Source organism: Mytilus edulis, chromosome 5 (genome assembly GCF_963676685.1).
Source record: "Mytilus edulis chromosome 5, xbMytEdul2.2, whole genome shotgun sequence".
In the NCBI taxonomy this organism is placed as follows: domain Eukaryota; kingdom Metazoa; phylum Mollusca; class Bivalvia; order Mytilida; family Mytilidae; genus Mytilus; species Mytilus edulis.
Window position 1 is genome coordinate 68,554,000 of NC_092348.1, and position 27,037 is coordinate 68,581,036.

The 27,037-nt window shown below is 31.5% G+C and overlaps 1 protein-coding gene across 4 annotated transcripts in view; it reads left to right on the plus strand.

Moving 5' to 3' along the window:
* LOC139524341 (multidrug resistance-associated protein 1-like) overlaps nucleotides 1-17,987 on the plus strand; it is a 93,358-nt gene extending 75,371 nt beyond the window's left edge. For all 4 annotated transcript variants that reach the window (XM_071319105.1, XM_071319107.1, XM_071319106.1 and 1 more), the window contains one exon: nucleotides 14,687-17,987. In XM_071319105.1, coding sequence (XP_071175206.1) covers nucleotides 14,687-14,801 — 115 coding nt within the window. In that variant the 3' untranslated portion in view covers nucleotides 14,802-17,987. The remainder of the gene's footprint in view (nucleotides 1-14,686) is intronic.
* Nucleotides 17,988-27,037: the final 9,050 nt, after the last annotated feature.

Consider the following 27,037-nt stretch of genomic DNA (forward strand, 5'->3'; position numbering starts at 1 on the left):
AATGTATTTGCTGTGACATTTTCTTTGATTAAACAGTGCAACATTGTAATATTGAAGAGTGAAGGAGGGGCCGGTTTTTAGTCTTCTAGGGGCATTTTTTTCGTCTGACTTCTCTATATTTAGAATATTTTGTAGTGTTATCTCCTCCGACCTGTTGGTATCAATAATCATATTCTAACCTATCGTACGTCCCGAATTCCAAAATATATCTCAAGAAAAATCCAATTTAATAAGTGTCGTTGCATGCACGATAATTGTCCGAAGTTCCACGACTATTATTTAAATATGTCAAAATAAAGGATCCCTAAAACGAGTCTTACGTATGATTCGTCAAGCATACGTACCTTTCGTCAATTTGTAAGAAAGCTAAACTAAACGTGTTAGGAAAGTCAATACGATTTTGACGCATATGTTAAATACCAATACCACTACAGGCAATAGTGGGGACAATCTCAAAAGGTACAGATAATCATTCATTTGGGTTTGTTTGATAATGCTGAGGTGATTTTTAAACAATAAAATAAATGTAATAACGATTCATTTTGCACAATTGAAACATTTTTTGGTCTCTTTTTTCTCAAGTATTGTTATGTGATTGATTTTATAAATTTAGTCTTATTTTATAATTATAATAATTTAATATTTATTTCAACTCAATTTTGCTAGTATCAAGTGTTTTATTTTACAATTTTTGTCTTTTTAGAATTTGTTTATAGTTCCATTTTTTACTACAACACAATTTTGCAAATACTTTATTTTTGTTTGTGAATTTTTAAAGAGTAATATTTAATGCTTAAATATTCTGACTGTATTTTACCTTTTATTAATCAATAATTGTTATAACAACACCTATTGTATTTTGTTTGTAGGCATAGGTTGAATATATTTTTATCAAATGTTGGCATAGGTTGAAGACACCGGACGAGGATCCAGCAAAACAACACGATCATTATTTTTGAAATTGCATTGTTTCATAGTAGTGATCGATTAAGTTTAGATCGTTTTTCCTACATTTCTTACTATTTTGTTGAACGACTACAAGGGAAATCTACAAAGCGATCAAAATAAATGAATAAAAACACTACATGAATCTAATCAAACTTAAAGCCGATTTTTTACTGTACATCATTATATGTTTAAAGCGTTCATTTATTTAAGATATATACTGGTTATGTCGGGCCTTTCTTAGCTTGTATGCGGGATGTGTTTTGTTCCTTGTTAGGGGTCATACGGTTATCTATAGTTGCAAACATTTACGTCATTTGGTCTCTGGTAGATAGTTAAAAATCATACCACATCTCCTTATTTTATATCATTTTCTAGAATAGAGAAATGTGTTACACAGTAGCGTAAAATTCTAGAAATAAACCAAGTTGGAAATTTGTGTACTTGACAATTTAAAAAAAAAGAATGACACAAGAGTTTTCAATTTGATTATCTTCATATTTTTATTTATCTAGAAAGAGCACTGGCAATTTAATGAAATGTTGAAAAGCGACAATACCTAAAAAAAAACAACGTTAAAATGTGTCAATTAACTGTTCTTATTCACATTTTGTATGACATTTTCTTTCTATCAACTTTTATAAGTTAGTTTTTCGGAAAAGAGAGGTCATCGAATTAAGTTTTAAAAGATTACAATCAAGCATGTTAAATCTACGTTTCGGTGAAGGGTCGGAAGTTTTTTTCTTGTTATCACGGCTTCCTCCCCAACAAAACACACCACCTCGATTGAATTGAGATATTGTTGAAAGTGGCGTTAAACGTTCAAATGAAGACGTTGTTTTTATCATTTTTGGGTCAGGAGGATATTTTGAAAATGGGGTTTAAGTTTTATAAAGGAAATATCACTGTATTCATTAGTGTCCACTATTTATTATTTTTATATATACAGATATAACGATGTGTTTAGATTAGTACTGATTCGTTTAAGCATTATACGTGTTCCTATATACACGGACACAAAATGCTTGCTATTAACTATATTTTGCAACGAAAATAGGACATATCTATTGTGGAGAGACAAACTGAGTTATTTATTGTTCTTGTTCATGTATATATTTGGACTTGTGGCCGTAAAATCCGTCATTCCCATTCTTGACTCTTACATATAGTTTTTTTGGCACTCCTAAATCAAACAAATACAAATGAATATATGAAGATTTACGTAAGGCCAATTCACATCTTAAAATTTGGAGTCGACGTTAATCGTTCGCTTCATGTTTTATCAGACACACCACAAAGTTAAACGATACTTTTCAATGCAATTGCATTTTGAGAAAGTCCACACTTTAATCTTGTATCGGTATTGGTATTTAACATCATCTCAGTATTTAAATGCCTTTCCTAACACGTCTATTACCACTACGGTATTATACATTGTACTATTGTACTTTATTGTTTCATAATAGTTACTGATAGCAATACAAGGACCATAACTAGACACATCATCAGACCGTGTTAAAACTATATACCAATTAGCAAATCAATATATTCAAGTATGAATAAAAACACTACAGGAATCTAACAGACCGACTGACAGACAGACGGACGTAGTAGAAACCTGAAGTCGACTTCGTCGGTAGAGGACTAATAATTGGTCTGCACAGATTTGCAAACTTGTCCAAGATATTGCTGATATAAACCTTTCATATAAATTTTATTAAAAAATCTGACAAGAATTTTACACATAAGAGCGATAACAATTTACGATATACTCAATGTTTCCAAGGGATATTACTCTTTTAAAAGTAATTGATCATCTACACTGATTTTCAAACTCGTCACATGCGGATACCAGCCAATATTATAATTTTGTTTTTAAATCTGGCAAAAACTGTACACATTAGAGCGCTTAAAAGACTGAACGAACGGATGGACACCTGGTTTTTGAGAACAACATAGTACGATTTAGATTACTGCATGATTTGTTCATTGCATTATCTTGACAAGATACATTCGAATATCCAATTATATTTACATGTAATAAAGAAAATATTCCAATTTTGCAATTAATTGAATTAAAATGCATCGCCGAGCACAGCCTGATACGATCACAGAAGTAATGAACAGTTGGAGCAAGTTTGGAAACAATATTCCAGCTTGATACTGTCTGAATTTGGATTGTGATCAATTTTTTGACCTTTTTCAACTCAATGTAGACCAATTTAAAAATGGCGCCCAATATCTTAAAGGGTAATACAAAGTTAGAAAGATATAAGAAGCGCCCAAAAATTAAAGATTTTAAATTAATCACATTGAAATTGGTAAAAAAATTTGTATTTATTTTTAATTGAAGATTTCTTGCTATTGTGCACTACTGTACAATTGAAGATTTCTTGCTATTATGCAAAACTGTGTTGTTGCGCAATAATGTGCGATTGCACAATATTAAGCTGTTGCCCAATACTGTGCTATTGTGCAATATGTGCAATTCTGTGCAATAGAAGATTTCTTGCTATAACCCATTACTCAATACTGTGGAATTGTTCACTATTGTGCTATTGCGCAATAATGTGCAATTATTTGAAATTTCAAAAATTTAAAGGAAAAAATATGAACCCCTAAAAGAAATTGTAAAACAATATCCCAAAAAATTGTTGACCCTCCCCCTCCCCCACCCCTTTTTGGGATAATTATTCCAAAACTCAATCCAAGCCATCCTTTTTTTGGCATGGAACATTGTAGTAAAATTTTAGAGAGATCCGTACAATTGAACAGGTTATTGTCTGGAAACCAGAAAAAAAATGCCTGGTTTTGGTCTCTTTTTGGCCCCTAATTCATAAGTTGTTGGTACCATAACCCCCATTATCAATCCAAACCTTCCTTTTGTGGTATTGAACCTCAAGTAAAATTTCTTAAAGATGCATTTACTTAAACTTAAAGTATTGTCCGAAAAAATACAAATTTGTCTTCGGAGGCTGACGACCAGGCGACGACGACATCAAAGCATTATACGACGTAAAAAACATTTGCTGAAGTATATATACAGGAAATAAAAATTTGTAAAACAAGTATCACATAATAAATGATAAACACAAGTTCTTTGACAGGTATTGTGTGATAAATAACTTATCTACTTATCGCTTGTGTAAATGAAGAAAGCGAAACATGTGGTATATGTCAACTAATACAATATAATAAGTTTGACAGTTTGGGTTGATAATACATGTACACTGTTTTGTAAGAACATCATTCAGATGCAAATTATTGTATATAGATAAAAGACTATAATTATCCCACCAAAAGATAATGATAATTGGTACTAACCAAGATTAGCAATAAGTCCAAAACGTTGTCACATCAATGATCGATTGTTGTTTTCTTAACGCCCATTGGCAAATATTTCACGACATAAATCCTGACACATTCTGTATAAGAAAGAATGAGAATAAGAATAATTATGGACCCTTTCTGGTTTTAAATTTCATACAATGATTACAATGATTTTTGTTAAAACAACGAAATAATAATAAAATAAAATACAACACAACACAACACAACACAATAGAACTGTACATGTGTGCCTGTCCCAAGTCAAGAGCCTGTAAATCAGTGGTTGTCGTTTGTTGATGTGTTACATATTTGTTGTTCGTTCATTTTTAGTATATAAGTAAGACCGTTATATTTATCGTTTGAATTGTTTTACATTTGTCATTTCTGGGCCTTTTATATCTGAGTATTCGGTATGGGCTTTGTTCATCGATGAAGGCTATACGGTGACCTATAGTTGTTAATATATGTGTCACTGTGTCATTTTGTCTCTTTTGAAGGGTTGTCTCATTGACAATTATACCACATCTTCTTTTTTATATTTATCAAAATCAAACAATTGCTCATATCAAATAAATGCGATTCAATGCCCCTAAAAAGAAGCTAAGCTCCATGTACAACTACTTAATAGCGTGTTGAGTCAGAGTAGTACTATATTTTTAAAATTAGTCATTAACTCAAACAACCTTTTTCATTTATAGAAATCAAGAAATTAGAAATATCAATCAATACCGATTCACGATATAGGACCATATAATAACTCTCCAAAAAAACATCAGACCAGAATAAAATTCTAACTTGATCTGTTACTTGTCTTGTTAAAATTATATGCCAATTGTTTTCTTAATGACCAGTGGCAAATATTTCATGACATTAATCCTTACACAATCTGTACATGTGTGCCTGTCCCAAGTCAAGAGCCTGTAATTCAGTTGTTGTCGTTTGTTGATGTGTTACATATTTGTTGTTCGTTCACTTTTAGTACATAATTTTTCTCGTTTGAATTGTTTTACATTTGTCATTTCGGTGCCTATTATAGCTGACTTTGCGGTGTGGGATTTGCTTATTGTTTAAGGCCGTATGGTGACATATATATATAGTTGTTAATATCTGTGTCGTTTGGTCTCTTGTGGAAAGTTGTCTCATTGGCAATCATACCACATCTTCTTTGTTTTATATTAATCAAAATCAAATGATTGCTCAAATCAGATGCGATTCTGTCCCCCTAAAAAAAGCTAAGCTCTATTTACAACTACTTAATAGCGTTTTGAGTCAGAGTAGTATTTATTTTTATAATTAGTCATTAACTCAAGAAACAACATATTTTATTTATAGAAATCAAGAAATTGGAATGTTCAAGCACTACAAAATCACGATATACTTTCGAACCGAGAAATGTACTTCGAGATGAAAATGTTATAAGGGGGCACAAAGCTATGATTTAATATTACATCTGCTTAATAATTATATATGTTTTATTGTGAAACTACCCCTTCACAACGGGGGCAAGCGCCAGCGAGGTACTGACACCTCCGTCTTCAAAAATACACATCATAGTATTTACAAATAACATTATATGATAGTAATAAAAATGGTACAAGATACTTGCAAAAAGCTTTAAATGTCTTATAATTAAATTAACGCCAAAATATCATAATACATTGGTTATTTCGTAAAAGTACATCTCAGTGTCGATATCATATGCATGTATACTTGGAAATCTTTCGTCCATAAAAGATTAAAAATATCAATCTTGAAACTAAAAACGTTCGCACACAGTTCAAGATATTATACATTGGAAATTTTATCAAGTAGAAAAGAACGTTCATTCATAACGTCTACACAGTATTTTTTTTACGATCATGTCTAAACTATTACCTAAGTCTGGAGAATACAAGTAACCCAGATCACCTATCATGAACTGAATTTGTGATAAAGGTGGCAACTCTGAAAAACAGATATCCATTTTTAAACTCTCGAAATATGCTTGTATGTCAGTACTTGTTCTTTTCTGATAGTCGAGAAAGAAGGACAATCTAACATAACATGAAAGATATTCTCAGTCGCATTTGAGGGACATAACTGACACTCATTATTTGTTGTCAGATTCATTCGTTGAAGCGTTGCATTTATAGGCAGACAATTCGTTCTTTTTTTTCAACCTTGTCGACTATCCATTGTGACAGTTAAAACATTTCAAATAACTTTGTATAAAAACAAACTCACCACGTAAAGCTGCGTTACAATGTTCCCTGAAATATCACCGTCAGCTTAACTATTCACACACACAATAGTTCTCCTCAGCACTTTGATATATTCTCATAAAAAATGTTATTAACACTTTCCATGCAGTTACAAGTTCAGTAAAAAAAAATCCACAGTAACAAATCCTGAACAAAGATGTAACTCAAAACGAAACCAAATTTATCCCAAATTGAAATGGATTTTAAACACTATTCCGGGAAGAAATTAATCAACAGTTAAAAAGAGAAATAATTTCGTATTAGGTTAATATATTATATATTAAAATCTGATGAAATGTCAAATCTGATGCAAACCACAGTAATTGCAAAACTTGATGTACTATCATATCTACAAATAAAACTTATGAAACATACAATGAAAGATATGTTTAACGGCAAAGTGTATTTTATAGAGTTAATTAAGTGTTGACATAGAGTCGTTGAATAATTTTAAATTAACAAACAGAAAATGTACACTAAATGTAATTGAAATAAATGTATTTCTTTGAACAAAGAAAAAAACAATCTTTTCGTTTCTTGTTAAGGACACGATATTAGAAATGAACCCATTCACTGTGTATCATCACAACCGTGAGTACCAATGAAGTGGAGAGATAGAAAAGAAGAAAGAAAGTTAAGAAATCCTTTAATTTTGAACCATTTCTACCGTTTTGATGAGGTTATCGGTTTTAAAACTATTTACTGGTTATATTCATTTTCTTACACCAAGAAGTAGCACACAAGACAAGATTTTTGTTATACTCAATAACTGTGCACTTTGTACCAGAACATTGTGCGGTCAATCGCCTTCCGTCGCTTATATTATACGTGTGTTCTGATCTTGGGTCGAATTGTTGTCTTTTTGATACATTCACAATTTCCATTCTCATTTTTATGTTGTGTCAATATTTTACCCTTTCAACATAAAACAATGCGTGCAGTGTCCTTAAAAGAAACCCTTTGAATTGTTGGTAACTATCTATTTATCTATTCTTTAATGTAAAGTAGTCAATTGCCATTAATAACTATACGGTATAGATTTTCTTATAATTGCTTACATCCACTTCATTCGAACTTTAGTGGATAATTGTCTCATTGGCAATCCTACCATATCTCCTTATTTTTAAATGAATTATCAGGAGGATTTTATCCGGATTGAATTATTTCACTCCTTTGCTACGCATCCTTATTTTTTACCGCGATTTGTTTTTCTCATTTTTTAAAACAATTTTTTCTGCATTTGTGATGCAGAATATTTATTTTTAGCTCTTCCCAGGCCGAACAATTAATGTTCAACCCACTCCCCACTCACGAAAATGAAATGGCAGTCCCCATACTTCTTAAATCTCATGAAGGCCAGACATATCCATGACATGTCTGTTTAAATAAGATTCAGCAATATTGCAGTTAATATCACAAGAAAACGACAACATACTAGTATAAGTTATTTATAAAGTTTATAAAAATACTTATAAATTGTGTATATACTTTTGACTTCCAATTTGCAAATTAATAAATATATATCTTGCAAGTATTGAAATGTATCAATACATTTTGAAACAATATAAATCTAAAGTTTGGAAATACATGTTATTAAACATCTTATTCTCGCAAAAGGAAACTATTCAAAAATCGGGCGAATATACCACCCTCACCCTCCCCGAACACACATAAACTCTCCATTGACCCAGTTTAATTCAGGATAAGCAGCATTAACAACAGCCTTCTATTTTTGTATCATGATAATAAAAAGTTTTAAATTTGAAAACAAATCTTAACTAGAAAAGAAAATATACTGATGGACTTTAGACACGCAACACTCGGTTAGTTTTTTCCGTTTTTGATTTTAAAATACTGTAACACCTTACGCATGAAATAATGAATTGAATAGGAAGTTGATTCATGTATTCATTTTCTTAGGTAAGTTTGTAATTCGAAGGTTGAATTGATTACGTCTAGTTTTCCGTTCAAATCATGTGGTATGCACGAAAATCCTGTTTTTCTCTTCATTATTGGTCGAGTCAATTTTCATATTACCGACTTTTGACTACGGGTTCTACAATTATTCGACAGGTTACCTACTCTGTGGTAGAACATCCTGGTACTCGGTCAATTACGATAGAGAAAGTAACCAATACTGTTGAATATAAATTCAGGAGTCAAAAGTTTAATTGTTTGTAAAACAATTGAAAGGTCTTCCTTGTAAAAGTGATATTTTCGTAATGTACCTTGTACGACCTTTCATTCTGAAACTTTCACTTTTTGCACTCAATGACCCTACCCAAGCTATTTTTCGGGGATGTCAACTTTGTATTCGAAATGTACGTTTTGTGTTCTTTCGTTTGATATGTGACAACCTAACCATCTGAGAAGTTTGAATTTTTGCACTAAATGACCCCACTGGGATGAAAAAGAGGTTTGAAATTTTCATTTTGGAGTAGAACTCATTGAGACCTTCAATTTGATATATCAAATGATCCCATTCGGCAAAGTACCAAAAATGATGCAATATCAATTATATAAATAGAACTTATGAAACTTACAAAGTCAATGCGAAACATGAAAATTTCAAATAATTTATTTTGGGTATATTTTTCATTGAATGTTTTTGGTATTTGGTCAAACATATAACCATGTTAAGCTCTTCAATTTCTGAATATTGCAGGTGGTAAGCTGTTGTTGATTCAGAAATACATACCTCCGCTTGCCAAATTTCAAATTGCATTATCTCTAAAACGGAAATAGATATTTCAAATCTGTTAAATGATAAATGATCTGCAGTTAAAAGTCAACATTGTAGAAAAAATTGGGACAATTTCGAAGTTCATCAAGGTCACAATGAATCATCAAATATATGATGCAATACAAAACTTGTGAACCGGAACTCGTAGAGAGATGGGACTGCCATCATTCAACTCAGCACCACTTGACATTTCAAATAAGAGAAGGTCAAGGTCTTAGTTCACTTTAAAGGTCAAGGTCAAATTTTATCATGACCTGACATTGACCTTAAATTGAAGGTCTTAAACTACTGATCATTTTTACAGTTTATAGTAGGTTAATATCTGTTACCATTAAAAAGATATACACACATTTCTATACTTTTAAGAATCATCTCGTCGTAACTTTTGAACAGACAGTCAGACCTTTTTTTAGCTTAACGTATAAAATGTAGAGCTTGTCGAGAGGAACATTTTAGACACAGTATGTATGCAGCAAACTCTCATCGTTTTCTTAATATGCAAGCCTGAAATTGCAGTGTATTTTTTTTTTTTGCACCCGCTGACCTTTGAACTTGGGTGCAAATTGAAGGTCACATGAACTTAAGATTATTGGTGAAGGTCCCAAGTCTCTACGACATCAGGTTCTCAAATTGAAATTTTCCAAAATTGTGTATATTTCTCAAGGGTAATAACTCCTTATAAGGGTTAACAACAACATGATTGTAAATTTTTATTAACATTGCCACCTGGTCTTGTACATGTTGTTGTTTTCAAATCGATTCTATCTCTAACACTTTTTGAGAAATGTGCAAAGGAAAGGAATTGTTTCAAGGGGAAATAACTCTCAAAGGGGATGATGAAATCCTATGCAGCCTCATATGGTAATACATCATGATGAGATGTACCTATTGTCAAAATAAAGTCATGATATCTTTAAAAACAACGAGGGGGGGCCATGTTGAAAAAAATCAATAAAAGGGAGATAACTTCTAAAGGGGATGATGAAATCCTACACAGCCTTATGAAAAAATGTTGGAAAAAAAACATTAGAAAAATAGTAAGGTCTTTAAACAATTGAAAGGTCTTTTCTGTAAAAGTGATGTTTTCGTAATGTACTTTGTACGACCTTTCGTTTGAAATACGACAAGCATACCTTCGGAAACTTTTCACTTTTATCACTTAATGACCTCATCCGCCTACATAAAAGATCGGAATTATTATATAAGTAACATAGAGTAGATGAGCTTTCATTTGATATGCGACAACGCCATGTTCTAGAAAGTTTGATTTTTGCACTTAATAACCCTATCTTACTAATTTTTGGAGGTCAGGAATTTGATATTTGAAATGTACACATCATGACCTTTTATTTGATATACAACAACCCTATCTTAACAGAAAATTTATGTTTGCACTCAATGACCCCATCCAACCCATTTTTGGGAGATGTCGATTTGAAATTTGAAATGTACGCTTTATGTTCTTTCATTTGATATGCGACAACCTTACCATCTGAGAAATTTGAATGTTTGCACTAAATGACCCCACCCGTCCCCCTGGGATGAAAAGGGGGTTTAAAATTTTCATTTTTAAGTAGAGTTTATTAAGACCTTCAATTTGATATATCAGATGACCCCATTTGACAAAGTGCAAATAATGATGCAATATCAACTATATAAATAGAAGTTATGAAACTTACAAAGTCAATGCAAAACTTGAAAATTTCAAATTGATTTTTTGGTGTTTTTTTCCATGGAATGTTTTTAGTATTTGGTCAAACATATAACTATGTCAACCTCTTCAATTTCTAAAACATTTTAAGTGGTAAACTCTTGATGATTCAGAAATACAGGCCTCCGCTCGCAAAACTTCAAACTGCATTATCTCTAAAACGACAATAGATATCTCAAATTTGTTAAATGATAAATAATCTACAGTTGAAGGACAACATTATAGAAAAAGAATTGGGACAATTTCAAAGTTCACCAAGGTCACAATTAATCATCAAATATATGATGCAATACAAAACTTGAGAACCGGAAGTCGTAGAGACATGGGACTATCACCATTCAACTCAGGACTACTTGATCTTTCAAATATCACAAGGTCAAGGTCATAGTATAATGTGAAGGTCAAGGTGAAATTTCATCATGACCTGACATTGACCTCAAATTGAAGGTCTTGAACTACTGATCATCTTTGCAGTTTATAGTAGGTTGATATCTGTTACCTTTAAAAAGATATACACACAATACTATACTTTTAAGAATCATCCCGTCGTAACTTTTGAACAGACAGTCGGACTCTTTTGAGTTCAGTGTATAAAATGTAGAGCTCGTCGAGAGGAACATTTTATACGCTGTAAGTATGCAGCAAACTCTTATCGTTTTCTTAATATGAAAGCTTGAAATTGCAGCGTAATTTTTTTTTTGCACTCAGTGACCTTTGACCTTGTTTGCAAATTGAAGGTCATATGAACTTAAGATTATTGGTGTAGGTCCCAAGTCTTTACGACTTCCGGTTCTCGAGATACAATTTTTCAAAAATTGTGTATATTTTTTCAAGGGAAATAACTCCTTATAACGGTTAACAACAAAATGATTGTATATGTTTATTAACATTGCCATCTGGTCTTGTACATGTTGCCGTTTTCAAATCGATTCTTTCTTGAATACTTTTTGAGAAAAATGCAAAAAAAAGAAATTACTTTAAGGGGACATAACTCTCATAGGGAATGATGAAATCCTTAGCAGCCTCATATGGTAACACATCATGATGAGATCTAACTTTTGTTCAAATAAGGTCATGATATCTTTAAAAACAACGAGGGGGGGCCATGTTGAAAAAAATCAATAAAAGGGAGATAACTTCTAAAGGGGATGATGAAATCCTACACAGCCTCATCTGGTAATACCTCATGATGAGATCTATCGATGGTCCATATTTGGTCTTGATGACATCAATAGAAACGGGGGGAGGGCATTTAGAACAAATGTTGGAAAAAAAAACATTAGAAAAACAGTAAGGTCTTTCCCCACGTAGGGGAAAGACCTTAAATATGGTAAATTTTTAAAGGGACTCCATTCTATGGTGTTAGACTGATATCCTGTTCGAAAGGCTCCGGTTCCTAATTATAATTTATAAAGGGGCTCCAGTCTTGTGTACTAGACTGGTATCTTGTCAACTGGGATCCTGTTCCAAAGGCTCTGTTTCCTAATTATAATTTATAAAGGGGCTCCAGTCTTTGGTACTAGACTGGTATCTTGTCAACTGGGATCCTGTTCCAAAGGCTCTGTTTCTTAAAATCATAAATTTTAACGTCTTGACTTATCCATTGAAATGTAGGATCCAATGAGAGTATAGGATACATCATTCTTGTTTGTTTTTCTCAGTAATGAGGTTTTGATGTCAAATAAATCTTACATCATTCTACAAGTACTCATTACACATTTTATGCGCCATTAGTTGATTTATGTAGATATGTAGATCGATATTTCACATTTTTTCTGTCACTTTAAAAGTATATAACATATTTGTGTGAAGTAATTTGATAAATGAGTTAATAATTGTTTTAATTGTGTTTATTACCGAAATAAATTGTGTAAATGAATTACACTTTAATAAATATATAATTTGTTGAAAATAAAAATAATTGGATCAACAAGGAAATGGCATGTGATAATTTATCCATCATTCAAATATTTTTGAAATAGTCCAATAAATGGTGTGATTTCAAGACCTATAGCACATCTTGAATTGATTGATATGAATTTATTATTAAAAATAAAACAATGTTACAGTTGTGAACATGGTTATTAAAATATAAAGTATTTGTGCAATGTTTATGGTATGCTAAAACTTTGTATTCATTTCTGATATATGAAACAAATTCTATTTTTCAATCTTTCTCCTTTTAATTTTTTATTATCCTTCATTTTGATATGTAGGAAAAAACTATTAAATATTGTAAATTCATATATTTTTGCTCATATTTTATTATTCTGATTGTTGCCTTATGGACAAAAGTGCAAGATGAATTATTGTGATTTCAGTAAATATTGCATACAAGTGATACTGCTATATTTAGCTCACCTGGCCCTTAAGTGAGCGTTTCTCATCACTTGGCGTCCGTCGTCGTTAACTTTTACAAAAATCTTCTCCTCTGAAACCACTTGGCCAAATTAAACCAAACTTGGCCACAATCATCATTGGAGTATCTAATTAAAACATGTGTCCGGTGACCCGGCTAACCAACCAAGATGGCCGCCATGACTAAAATTAGAACATAGGTGTAAAATGTAGACTTTGGCTTATATCTTTGAAACCAAAGCATTTAGAGCAAATCTGACATGGGGTAAAATTGTTTATCAGGTCAAGATCTATCTGCCCTGAAATTTTCAGATGAATCGGACAACTGGTTGTTGGGTTGCTGCCCCTGAATTGGTAATTTTGAGGAAATTTTGCTGTTTTTTGGTTATTATCTTGAATACTATTATAAATAAAGATAAACTGTAAACAGCAATAATGTCCAGCAAAGTAAGATCTACAAATAAGTCAGTTGACCACTTAAGGAGTAATTGCCCTTTATAGTCATTTTTTTTTTCAATTTTTCGTAAATTTTTGTAATCTTCTACAAAAATCTTCTCCTCTGAAACTACTGGGCCAAATTAAACCAAACTTGACCACAATCATCATTGGGGTATTTAGTTTTAAAAATGTGTCCAGTGACCTAACCAACCAACCAAGATGGCCGCCATGGCTAAAAATAGAACATATGATAAAATGTAGATTTTGGATTATAACTCTGAAACCAAAGCATTTATAGCAAAATTGACTGGGTTAAATTGTTTATCAAGTCAAGATCTATCTGCCCTGAAATTTTCAGATGAATCGGACTACTGGTTGTTGGGTTGCTGCCCCTGAATTGGTAATTTTGAGGAAATTTTGCAGTTTTTGGTCATTATCTTGAATATTATTATAGATAGAGATAAACTGCAAACAGCAATAATGTTCAGTAAAGTAAGATCTACAAATAAGTCAACATGACCAAGATGGTCAGTTGACCCCTTTAGGAATTATTGCCCTTTATGGTCAATTTTTAACATTTTTCATAAATTTTGTAAGTTTTTGCAAAATATTTTACTCTTTAACTGATTGGCCGAGTTTGTTTTAGATAGAAATAATTGTAAGTAGCAAGAATGTTCAGTAAAGTAAGATCTACAAACACATCACCATCACCAAAACACAATTTTGTCATGAATCCATCTGTATCTGTTGTTTAATCTGCACATAGACCAAGGTGAGTGACACAGGCTCTTTAGAGCCTCTAGTTTGTTTGTTTGCAAAACCTATCCTTTTGCAGCAATAAAAACATCACCTACTCTTCTCTGATTTTATAATTATCTATTTTTAGACTTGCATTCAATTTATCTATGTATTTGTTTTCAGAGTAATGGTACTAGATCAAGGTTTAATTAAAGAATATGACTCACCGGACAGTCTATTGAAGGACAAATCAACAGTATTCTATGGAATGGCCAAAGCTGCTAACATTGTCTCATAAACCATTGAGGGAATCGGTATCATTCCTTCTACTAGGAATTGGATTTGTTTTGAATGTTTGGATTGTGGTGATAACTTATTTTCTTCGAGAATTACAAATGAAAGAGTTAGTACTGAAAAAAACTATTACCAATAGTAGTATTATGATTTTGATCAGGTAACCTATGGATCTTTTGATTCAATTGGCTAATCTATGGACCTTCTTATTACAATTTGGTTAACCTATAGACCTTCTGATAACAAGGTTCATTAAAGGAGATCCATGTCTGCATGATATTAATGTGCCATTAAAACAACTACATCCTTGCTGTTGTTGATCATGTTGAGAAATCCTGTTTTGTTGTTTTGTACAAATGTAGAATACTTGTAGTGATGACTTGTGTGATATGTAGATTTTTATGTAGATATGTGTTTGTTGATAGTCTTCCTTAATCTTGTTGAAACCAAACTCAGCCTCTGTGCTTCCCAATATAACAAATCTGTGGTTTGATTGAATGTGGTGTAGTTATTGCATTTGTCATATAAAACTGTATTGTCACTGAATTTGTAAAAAAACAAACCAATGCTTAAATTGCATGGAATAGAAAATGTGTTCACAGAATTAAAAAAAGACCAGCAAAAGTACCTTTGGAAGTAATTTCTTTCATATTTTATAGAAACTTTATAGAAAACCAAATATTGTATTTATTCAATGGAAAAATTAAATTGGCAAAAATCTAAGTGGCCAGGTAAACACTAACTCATTCTGGGCAAAGTTATTTTTGATTCCCAATAAAAGATACATGCATGCAGTCTTTTTCTTTAAGACCATGACATCTATTGAAAACATTTAAACAAAATCTGTGATAACTTAAGTTGGATTCCCCTGGTAGAAAAATTATATGATATAAGTAGTAGACTTTTTCAAAAAACCATGATTGGAAAATTTGACATGGTTTATAATTCCATATAACTGCAATTTGGTATCAAAAGCATCAAAATTAATTTGTATTCTGTTCTTGTGACACTCCATTGTACACATGTAATGTATTTGAGAGTTGTGTGTTATAAGTATTTGTAATGTATTTCTAAGACATTTTATTTGGGATTATAATTTATAGATAATTTAATCAGAGATTATTTAATAGAAGTGATATATTTGTAAAGTAATTGTAGGATGGCAGATCTGATTAAAACATATAGACTGTTCTGTAATAACATCTGTTTAAGACTGCGTTTGGTTGTCTGAATGTTACAGGCAGAGATTTATCAGAAATATTCAAAATTTCTTGGTTATCCCTATATGAGCTGCATCAGATAGAAATCGATCTTATGCACATATACATGTACATTTATAGGACTGGAAATTTCAATTATGAAATAAAAGACGAATTTTGGTCCATTTTGTGGGGTTCTTGTACGTATCAACTCCATTTTTCAAACAGTTAAAGACTTTGCATAAAGGTTTTAAACCCAAAATAAGTTCACAAATGTGTTGATACTCATTTGCATAAGGCCAATGTCTATCAGAAGCAGCTCATATCGTGAATGGACACTTGAATTTATTGAGTCTAAATGTTTGCTGTATATGATAAAAGGTAATTCTTTATTGTTTACATGAGGTTGCATGTAAATATTATTACAAAGTTAAGTTTTGTGTTGGTGCAACTATGTGTTAGTTTACTCTGAAGTGCTAAATGAATTTTTATCAAACTTTATTTTTATATATTCTATTATTTATATATTTCTGCTAGAAATTCATATTATGATTGTATTGTAGTGTAAGGATTTTCTGACAACTTTTTGCTGTGATATTACCATTATATTTTTACAGATACATAAAAAATGAAATAGAACACTTGTTTTGATTCATTCAAAGTAATTTTCTAGAATTTCCATGTTAGGGAAACTGATATTTTTGAAGAGTGTGCTGAATGAAGAAGTGTCTAATTTAAATGAATCAGGGTATTAACTGATATAAACATAGATTCACTTTTTTGAAATATTGTATTGCCTGTTGTAAAAATGAGTCGATCATAATGTAAATAATATGATATAGTTTCCATCAAACGGGAAGATGTTTCTCTGTTTAATACTGCAGTCATTTTTTTTCCTCATTTAACGCATTTTAAAAAACATCTTAATTGAATTTTACTGTTCAATTCGAACATGAGAAATCTCTTTAATTGTAAATGATAGGTTATCAGAAAGAAGAATTCTTAATTTGTTCTGTAAAGGTTTACATAACAAAAATTTAGATTATGAAACTTTTATACAGTACATTTTTTTCTGAGACAATTAATCTTGAATAAATCAGGTTCTCATCACCAATTTTGTTATATTGAAATATGGTAAATTCTGTATACAGCTTATCCTTGTGTAGAACACTTAATATATATAGGCAATCTTAGTGCCATAGTCATAATATATTATATACATAGAGAATAATACATGGCAAAATCTGTATCATATGTCGTATCATCCAGAGACACCAATATCAGCCCAAGGGCCTTTAGGCCCGAGGGATGATATTGGTCGAGGGTGATACGGCATGTGATACGTATTTTACCATGTTTTATACGCTTTATCATATATTTCAACAGGAGAGTATTATATTATATGAACTGTTTTCTGATCCATAGCACTGGGTTACCTTCAGTTCTACTTTTGTCTTGCTTCAAAAGCCTAAAAAGAACTTCTCAATTACTTATCCGAAGCACATGGGTTACCTTACAATTTGCGTGCTGTTGTTTTAAAAATATTTTGTTTATTATTGTATTTTTTTGTGTGTTTTGTATTTTTTATAGTTGCATTTAGTTTGCCAAAAAAATATAAAAACTTGACGTTCGTGACGTCACATACCAAACAATGACGTCATTTAATAAATTATGTCACTCCCGAATGACCGTTCTATTGGACCTATTTTGAGGAAAAATTTTCTTAAGCTTACATAAATAAAAACTGACTTCATGAAAAAAAAGAAATAGGGGTGTGATAAAGGGTAGAGGTGTGATAAAGGGTAGGGATGTGATAAAGGGTATGCGATAAAGGGTGCGCATCAAAGTTGCACGATATGGATTAAACAAACAGCAGGCTATTTATCACATATGCAAAACTACTGTATTTACTACTAAACATATTATAAATATAGTTATTTGTGTTTCAATGCCAGTAATCTGTAAATACATAAATTCATATCACAATTTCAGGGTATTTCTTCTTTTTGCATTCTTTAAATATTTTTTGGTTGATTTGAATTCCTAATATTTTGCCAAGAATGATTCTGCGCTAAAACTAATAAATGATACAAAGTAGTAAAAATATTTTCAATATGAAAATTGAACCAATTTGATATGCATTATAGATTAAACACCTTGCATAGTTGCTTTAGAATTATTTCATGTTGATCCAACTTTGTAAAATCTATCTTATATTTGAAAAATTGTTATTCTTGTGTTTGTTTTCATTGAATATAACAATGTAGTATTTTTATAGATAAAACTGAAAAATTATAGAAGTTGTCAAATTTTATCACTATATGAGATGCTCTAGCCCTATACTCATGATTTAAGCATGTACCTATTGCTGTGGAATCAAACCCTTTAAGTTATTAGATCTTTCCAGAGTTTCCTTTTAGTTTCAGTTCAATGTTTTCAAGTAGAAATGCCATGGTTTTTAGAATAGTTTAAATAAGAGGACACTTGAACAGGTGTACAAAAATGAATGTTTAAAGATTAAAAAAACTGATTTTGTGCATTGCAAGTATGGTTGTATACATGAATGGTTGACATCACACCAGTCAGAATTTACAACAGAGAAATTTCTTCATTGCAATTCTTCGCAGAAAGTTCAAAGCTTGCGTTAATGATATGGTCTTTGCATCAACTTGTTAAATATTTCTTCGACTCCAAAGGTTTCAGGTTTTTGTCGAGCTTGCGACTTTTGTCACAGAAAGCTCGACATAGGGATGCCTCATATTATGAAGTTTCCGTTAGTCACATGTCCAATGACCTTGACCTCATTTTCATGGTTCAGTGATTACTTGAAAAAAAGTTAAGATTTTTTGTAATGTTAAATTCTCTCTTATTATAAGTAATAGGATAACTATATTTGGTATGTGCGTACCTTGTAAGGTCCTCATGCCTGTCAGACAGTTTTCACTTGACGTCGACCTCATTTCATGGATCAGTGAACAAGGTTAAGTTTTGGTGGTCAAGTCCATATCTCAGATACTATAAGCAATAGGTCTAGTATATTCGGTGTTTGGAAGCACTGTAAGGTATACATGTCCAACTGGCTGGTGTCATCTGACCTTGACCTCATTTTCATGGTTCAGTGGTTATAGTTAAGTTTTTGTGTTTTGGTCTGTTTTTCTTATACTGTATGCAATAGGTCTACTATATTTGGTGTATGGAATGATTGTAAGGTGTACATGTCTAGCTTGCAGGTGTCATCTGACCTTGACCTCATTTTCATGGTTCAGTGGTCACAGTTAAGTTTTTTAGTTGGTTTTTTTTTCTAATACAATATGCAATAGGTGAACTATATTTGATGTATGGAAATATTTTATGATCTATATGTCAGTCGTGCAGGTTTTATTTGACCTTGACCTCATTTTCACGGTTCATCACTCAGTGTTAAGTTTTTGTGTTTTGGTCTGTTTTTCTTAAACTATAAGCAATAGGTCAACTATATTTGTTTTATGGAAGAATTGTTAGCTGAACATGCCTGCATGGCATGGTTCATTTGACCTTGGTCTCATTTTCATGGTTCATTGGTCAATGTTTAGTTTTCTTGGTTAATGTTAAGTTTATGTGAAAGTTGTAATAAAGCTCTATATTTACTAGGACTATCAAATTAATATCAATGATTAGTAAAGAAGGCAAGACATTTCAGCGTGTGTACTCTTGTTTTTTATGTCCTTAAAATACTAGTCTGTTAAATTTAAAGTTATCACAGCTTTGAATTTAACTTACCAGAATTTTATAGTTTTGGCTTAAGGGCATACGATACAGTTACAGGGGAGGTAATGACGTTGCTAATGTAAAATGTTATATTTCGCGACGTCAAACTATGACATATCGGGAAAAGATGCATTTTTCGACTATTTTTTATCATTCAAACTGATTTAATTTGAAAACGAGTGCATGGACCCCTATTTTTTAAAACGAAATTTTGTTTCATTTTGCAAGGAGATTATGTGGACCAAATTTTATAAAACTGTAAATAGAGGAATTTTTATAATTTTGATAAATATACAGCAAAAAAATACGATTTGTTCTTAATTCATGACCATTTGATAAATATGAGTTATTTCTGAATAAAAAGTACATAATTTTTTAGGATACTTTTAAAATACAAAAATTACAAATTATCTAACAAAAAACAATTTGTGTTTATCTTTTAAAACAAAAAAGTTATGGCTTTCTTTCGAAAGGGAAAATACGGCCATAAATCCGAATTTTGAGCAAATATATAAAATTTTGACCTCATTTAACTCAAAAAGTAGCACATGAAGGTATATTTTTTATTACATATTTGATTTAAGCAGGCAAAAACTAGCCTATATGGAAATTTTCATCAAACTGTAAATACAGGATCAAAACTGTATTGTATGCCCTTAATCAGGTATAATTTCTTATTTTAGAAAATGTCCCTGTTCTTTCAGATTCTCACAAGTCTAGTAACATGTATGAATGCTACATGTGACTGTAATCTGTACTTATAAAGTAAGAAAAAAAGGCAACAATAGTATACCGAAGTTCCCTGTAACAGACTTAAACTGAGGGATTCTCATCAGCTATAAGAGGAAAACAAGGTAACAACAAGAACACCATAGTGCAACAAAAAACCTGAACTATTTGATAACAACAGCCATTTTCCTGACTTGGTGTAGGACATTTGATTAAAAATAGTGGGTTGAACCTGGTTTAATAACTAGCCAAACCTGCATCTTGATGAAAATGTTTTAAAAACATTGCTGAAATGACAACAACTTGACAGAAATACAGCAAAAGACAAGTTTAGTGGGATTGTTGTCACATAACATTGACAAGGCAAAGACAAATGGTTCATATCTTCCACTTGCAAGACTTGAGAAGTCAGTAAATTTCACCTTCCTATATCCATTTGTGTTCTGTGTAATTTTAAAATAATTAATGATAATTTACAATATCATGCTTCTTTCATGTTTGGTTCTAATGGTATCAAAATAGTCAAATTTACTTATTATTTATAATCATTTGGAAATCCCAATTACACTACATCAACAATAACTAAAGAGAAATTCAATACAAAACTAGGTCTATGCCTTTTAAATATAAACCAAGGATGAACTGGATCCTGGTTCACTCTATGTAATACCATGACTACATACTTGTAAGAGTCATTTCAAACAATGTGCAAATTCACTTTCCTATCAATGTCTTTTTCCTGACACAATAATTTTAATGATACAGCATGGAACATCTCCACTCTTGTCAGAATATTTCCTAAATTTTCAACAAAATTGCAGATTAAAGGAGTAAGATTGGTTCCCTGATGGAAGTTACTAAACTAAAAATTGAAGTCTTCTCTTTGAAAGCTTAAAAGATGCCTTCATGCCCTGGTTGATCATTAGGGGCTGACTTTGTCAAAGATGACCACTTTACCAGTAATTGCTGCATTTGTCAAAGCCCAACTTAATATCACATTGCTGGATATTTAAATGTCAAATGCAGCACTTCAGGTGCCACAACTATATCAGGAACCTGCATGAATTTTACCAGGCTTTTTTTTTTTAGCGTTCATCTATTTGTTTTTTTTTTATGTAGAAAAAAATTCTGGATCAAATATCACTGACTTTTTGCCTCATTCCTTGTGTATATATGACACAAATAATTTCCAGGTGATAACCTTAGTAGCTCTTGCTTGATTTTAATTTAACTTATACAGATAGAAGATATAGGGATGAGGACCAATCCTTTAAATTTGGATGTCAATAGGTGAAAGGTCAAGTTCACTTACTAAAACCAGATATTTTACATGGTTATAGAGTGGTAACTCTGAGTTTACATTACTTGATTGGAATAAAACCAATAGATGATTAAGAGGATGGGAAGATGCATTTTGATTTTTGATGCCAAAAAAAAACCAAAAGGCAAGCTCATTGTCATTAAAAATGATTCCAGGATAGTGACTTTGAGAATGTCCATCACTTGATGGAAAACTTAGGAAGGAGCATGGCATACTTATTGTAATAAAAACAAAAATTAACCTAAGAGTAAGATATGCATTTTTATATGGCAAGCCGTTCTCGTCAAAACTATGTTTAAACCCTTTTTTCGACAAAAATACACACTGAGAAATCGAAATTACACACTGAGATTTAAAAAAATAAAAAAACACACACTGAGAATTCAAAATTAGACACTGAGATTTTAAAAAGACACACTGAGATGAAATAAATTGAAAAACACACACTGAGATTTCAAAAATACACACTGAGATTAATATGCAAATTACTAATGAATATTCATGAGATGAATAATTCAACAGATTAATATCTTGATCTCAAGAACTCTTGCCATTATAACATGTATAATGAAATGCGATTCCTTCAACCAACATTCGTATTAAATTTCAAGACTTAACATCGCTCATCATATTCATAAGTGTGTTGCCTATAATTCAGATCATTACTACTACCAGTAATTAAACATGGGTCCCTTTTCAAAAGTCTTCCAACAGTTTCCTTGATTTCGCTAGTTAATCTTTTATATTTTTGTTACGTTTATATGCAATATCTTTATCTTTCTCTTTATCTTATCTTATAATAGACACTTGGGTAAAAATTTCACTGCATTCTTTAGCAGATTGTTCCAATGTTTTCTTATTATTTTAATAAGTTTTTCACCATTTGGTTATATTTTGTAATAAGAGTAAGTGGGTATTTTTCTTGTTCTTGTATTTCTAAAGTTTTTTTTATTAATAATTTGGAACCAAATCGAAGGACTAACGAGTTCTGTCCCCTTGTTGTTTTAAGCTTGTAATAGATTCAGATTAAGTATGCTAATTAGATATGTGCGCATAAAAAGTGCGCACAAATCTCAGTGTGTAATTTTAAATTCTCAGTGTGTAATTTCAAATTCTCAGTGTGTGTTTTCAGTTTATTTATTCTCAGTGTGTCTTTTTGAAATCTCAGTGTGTAATTTTCAATTCTCAGTGTGTAATATTCAATTCTCAGTGTGCATTTTTCATTTTTGTAATCTCAGTGCGTCTTTATGAAATCTCAGTGTGTAATTTTTAATTCTCAGTGTGTAATTTTCAATTCTCAGTGTGCGTATTGAAGTTTTTAAATCTCAGTGTGCTTTTTTGTAATTCTCAGTGTGTAAATTTTTCGAAAAATGGTTTAAACATAGTTTTGACGAGAACGGCTTGCCATATTTTTTATTAGATTTTAATATTTTGTCAGTATGAACAGAGCCATACATGCAGTAAACTGGACCCCTGTTGTGTTCACTTATCGCTACACTGACTCGGTGCAAAGCTATAGATGGAACGGCGGACCAGTTTATACATGCAGGGCCGTAACTACCTATGAGGCAGGGGAGGCAACTGTTGCCCTGAATTTTCTACACAATTTTTTTTTTTGAAGTAAAAAAATAAAATATTGACAATATGTACACGAAGAACTTTGTATTATAAACAACACAAGTTAACAGTTTTAACAGTGTAATCATGATACGTGATATGTCTGTCATTTTTCGGATTTTTGATCGAAAGTAAACCGTTTCAGTATTTGTTTTATTTTCTTTTTCGTGTGGCCGTCCGTCTGTTATTCAGTATTGAGGGGGGTCAGTATTCGTATGAGAACACATATGAAACTATGCTTTCGATAATTTTGAATGAAAACTTAACTATTCACATTTATTTGGGGCTCAATTATTTAAGCAGAGGAAGTTCCTTTTGTGTTGTGAATCTTTTAAGATATCGGAAATTCGTTACCGCCTGAATCAGCTGTTGGGTCGTTTTTTTAAGTTTCCCGATCGTACGAGAACATTATGGTCAATGCCTTAGTAGGTAAACACTCCCATTCGTTGTAGCAGGGACTTTCTATACTAAGTATATACTAGACTAGTATAGAAAGTGCCTGGTTGTAGTTATATACGTCTGTTCAACTTTCAACATTATTGAAATTCAAGATCCTCGATAAAAAAAAATATCTTGCGTTTTATAATCTTGTTTTATATGGGTTTTTTTAAACTTACCAGCTTCTAAAAAAATATCTTTAAATACAGAAAATACAGATAATAATTGTTTGCATGAATATTGCTCCAAGGATCCAACAAGCCAAAACTGATCTTTCTTAAAGTAGGGAAATCGAAGGAAAACGGGTAATTTTAGTCATATCATTTGAGAAAAAAATCCACAGTCACAATGTATTTAATGTTAACAATTATAGGTCAAGGTACAGCCTTCAAGACGGAACTAGCCTTGGCTCACCCGAACAGCAATCTCAGCTTGTTTTTGTATAAAAGTTGCTTCCAGGTTCAAGCACTGAATACTGGTGTTTCTTAAAGTAAGCGGGAAATCGAAGGGAAACGGGTAATTTTTAGCCAATGACTGAGAGAAAAAAAAATCGGCGGGCTCAAAGGGGCTCAATCAGCGGCCCCCAAACCCCTGCCTCCCCTGATTCGAACCCTAGTTACGGCCCTGACATGTATAATATGTCTGGTATGAAATCGGTAAAAAAAAAGTAGAAATGATATAATTTCTAATGAGATGACTCTCCACCAAAATTTGAATGGAGTGGATGTAAGCAATGATAGGCAACCGTCAAGCCTTCAGTATATAAGGAGTACTGGGTAATCTCCGTAGTTTCTCACAAGTAAGATAGTTAAACTTGTTAGTACGTTCAATAAAGAGAAAATATGGAATAAGAAAAGGAGTTATAAATAGCACCGTGTCGAGTAAACCCGAATTTTCAAGTTATATCCACTTAATCGTTGGTATCAGTCTTGACTTAAATTCAGCTCCTATAAGCATTTGACCGATTAAGGGTGCGAAATTCTTTGAGCAAAAGCCTATAAAAGTCAGTCTATCGCAGAAAGTTCACAGAATAGTTGTAATAAAAAAAACATGAACAGAGCCTTCGAATAATTTGCAACATACATGTATTTAGAGAATGATCCCTGAATGTAAGGTTTGATACATAAAAACTTTAACAATCCGTACACAAGAATACTTTTAGTTACTAAGCGTTCACAAGAAAATTATAACTTAATACAGCCAGAGACACATATGATGGATATATTGCAGTAAATAGGTGAAATCAGGAATTACACATAATTACTTAAAATTTTGGAATTACATGTAAATCCCAAAGCACTGACTTTATTAATTTCTGAAACTTCCCAGCTATTACCAGTTATATCTAGTTTTTAATGATGTATTATCCCTATTTACAAACTGTTCAATGTTGTAATATGGTCAGCTGATCAAAAGTTAGTGCAATACTGTTAGAAGGCAGCGTGGAGAGGTCCAACGTTGACGTCTATAACATGCTAGTGATTTGTATTTTCTTACTTACTGTGTGTATCGTACCTAAGAAAATTATTACTTGCTATAGCTGTACAGTACGAAATAACATTCTGACTTACAACGCTCAGTGTACCGTACACAAGAAAATTATTACTTGCTATAGCTGTACAGTACCAAATAACATACTGACTTACAACGCTCAGTGTACCGTACACAAGAAAAGTATTACTTGCTATAGCTGTACAGTATCAAATAACATTCTGACTTACAACGCTCAGTATACCGTACACAAGAAAATTCGTTTTATCTTTTTAGTTTTTTTTTAGTTGTTCGGTTGCTGTCTCATTGACGCGTATTTTACACATGCTTTTATCTGCCCCTCTTACTATTTATATTGCAGATCAAGGACGTATACTGAACTTGTCTAAGTAACATATACAACCGTCCTGGGTTAGATGAGAAGCCCTATATTTTTGTTTTGGTTCATAAAACGTAACAATAGGATTCAGATTTTTACCATCACGATTGTGGTACAACAGCCCAATATTGCGGTTATTGTTCGTATTTTTTGCAGTGATAAATATTCATAACTGTCACTTTTAAATGCACAATATGATAGACATTAATGTCATTTTTTTTTCTCATTTTTTTACGTTTTTAGAATATTTGTTGACTTACAAATTTACATGTGCAGTTAATTAATAGAATGAGTAAAACTTCGCCTAAATGATATACAGAAAATGTTTTAAATAATTAATGCAAAGTTTATTTATGAAGATCGAAAAAAAAAATGAAAGAGTCAATTACATGTCAAATATAGCTTGTCGCGCCCTGTTTCAATCAGATCATATAACCTTTAAAAGAGAAATCTTGCTGAATTTCAATATCAATATAATGTTTTTAAAGATATACCTCATAGATTTTTTAACAAATGTATTTATTGAAAATAAAGCATACTTTTTTTTTCTACTTTTATGTATTTATAAAATCGAAGTTTAATATTTATTGACGTTGATCAATTTTCATATCCATATATAACAAAATGTACAGGCGTCGAAAAATAATGTTTTTTTTAAATTTTAAATCTAAGGACACTCATACACAAAAGGTTAATTCAATACTATTTATTCCCGTGAATGACTAATACATAGGTTTTGACTATAATAGATTTGCGTTGTATTTTGTAGCTACACTTTCAACTTGATAGATTTTAAGTTTTAAATTTAGTTAAGTACGCTGTGGATACAGACACAAAATTTGTAAAAATTGATAAAATTGCAACTTTAAACATGAATAATGTAGTTACGTGTTCTGAATGCGATATGCCGGATGTATTTAAAACCTGAAAATATACATATATGAAGCTGTTATAATATTTATCATGATATATACTGATAAATATTGAAACCCTTTTAAAAATTACCCTGGGTTGAAATAAATCCATCTGTAATGTATCCTGTTTCTTTTAATATCTAACTATTTAACTGTATAAACAGATGATCTGTAAACAAATATTCATAAAATTAAGTTTATAATTTTCATAGAGGCCAAAAATAACGATATCCACATAAAGTGGAATTTCAATATATGTTGCGTCAAATATCCAAGCATTCACATGGTGCCAGCCAGGTATCTGCTACAACATTACAACCCACAGTAAGTGGTCTATATGTTCTGGGTCTCCCTTGCAAAGTGTATAAATCATAATGCATGTACAAGATTCATTTTGAAAAGTAA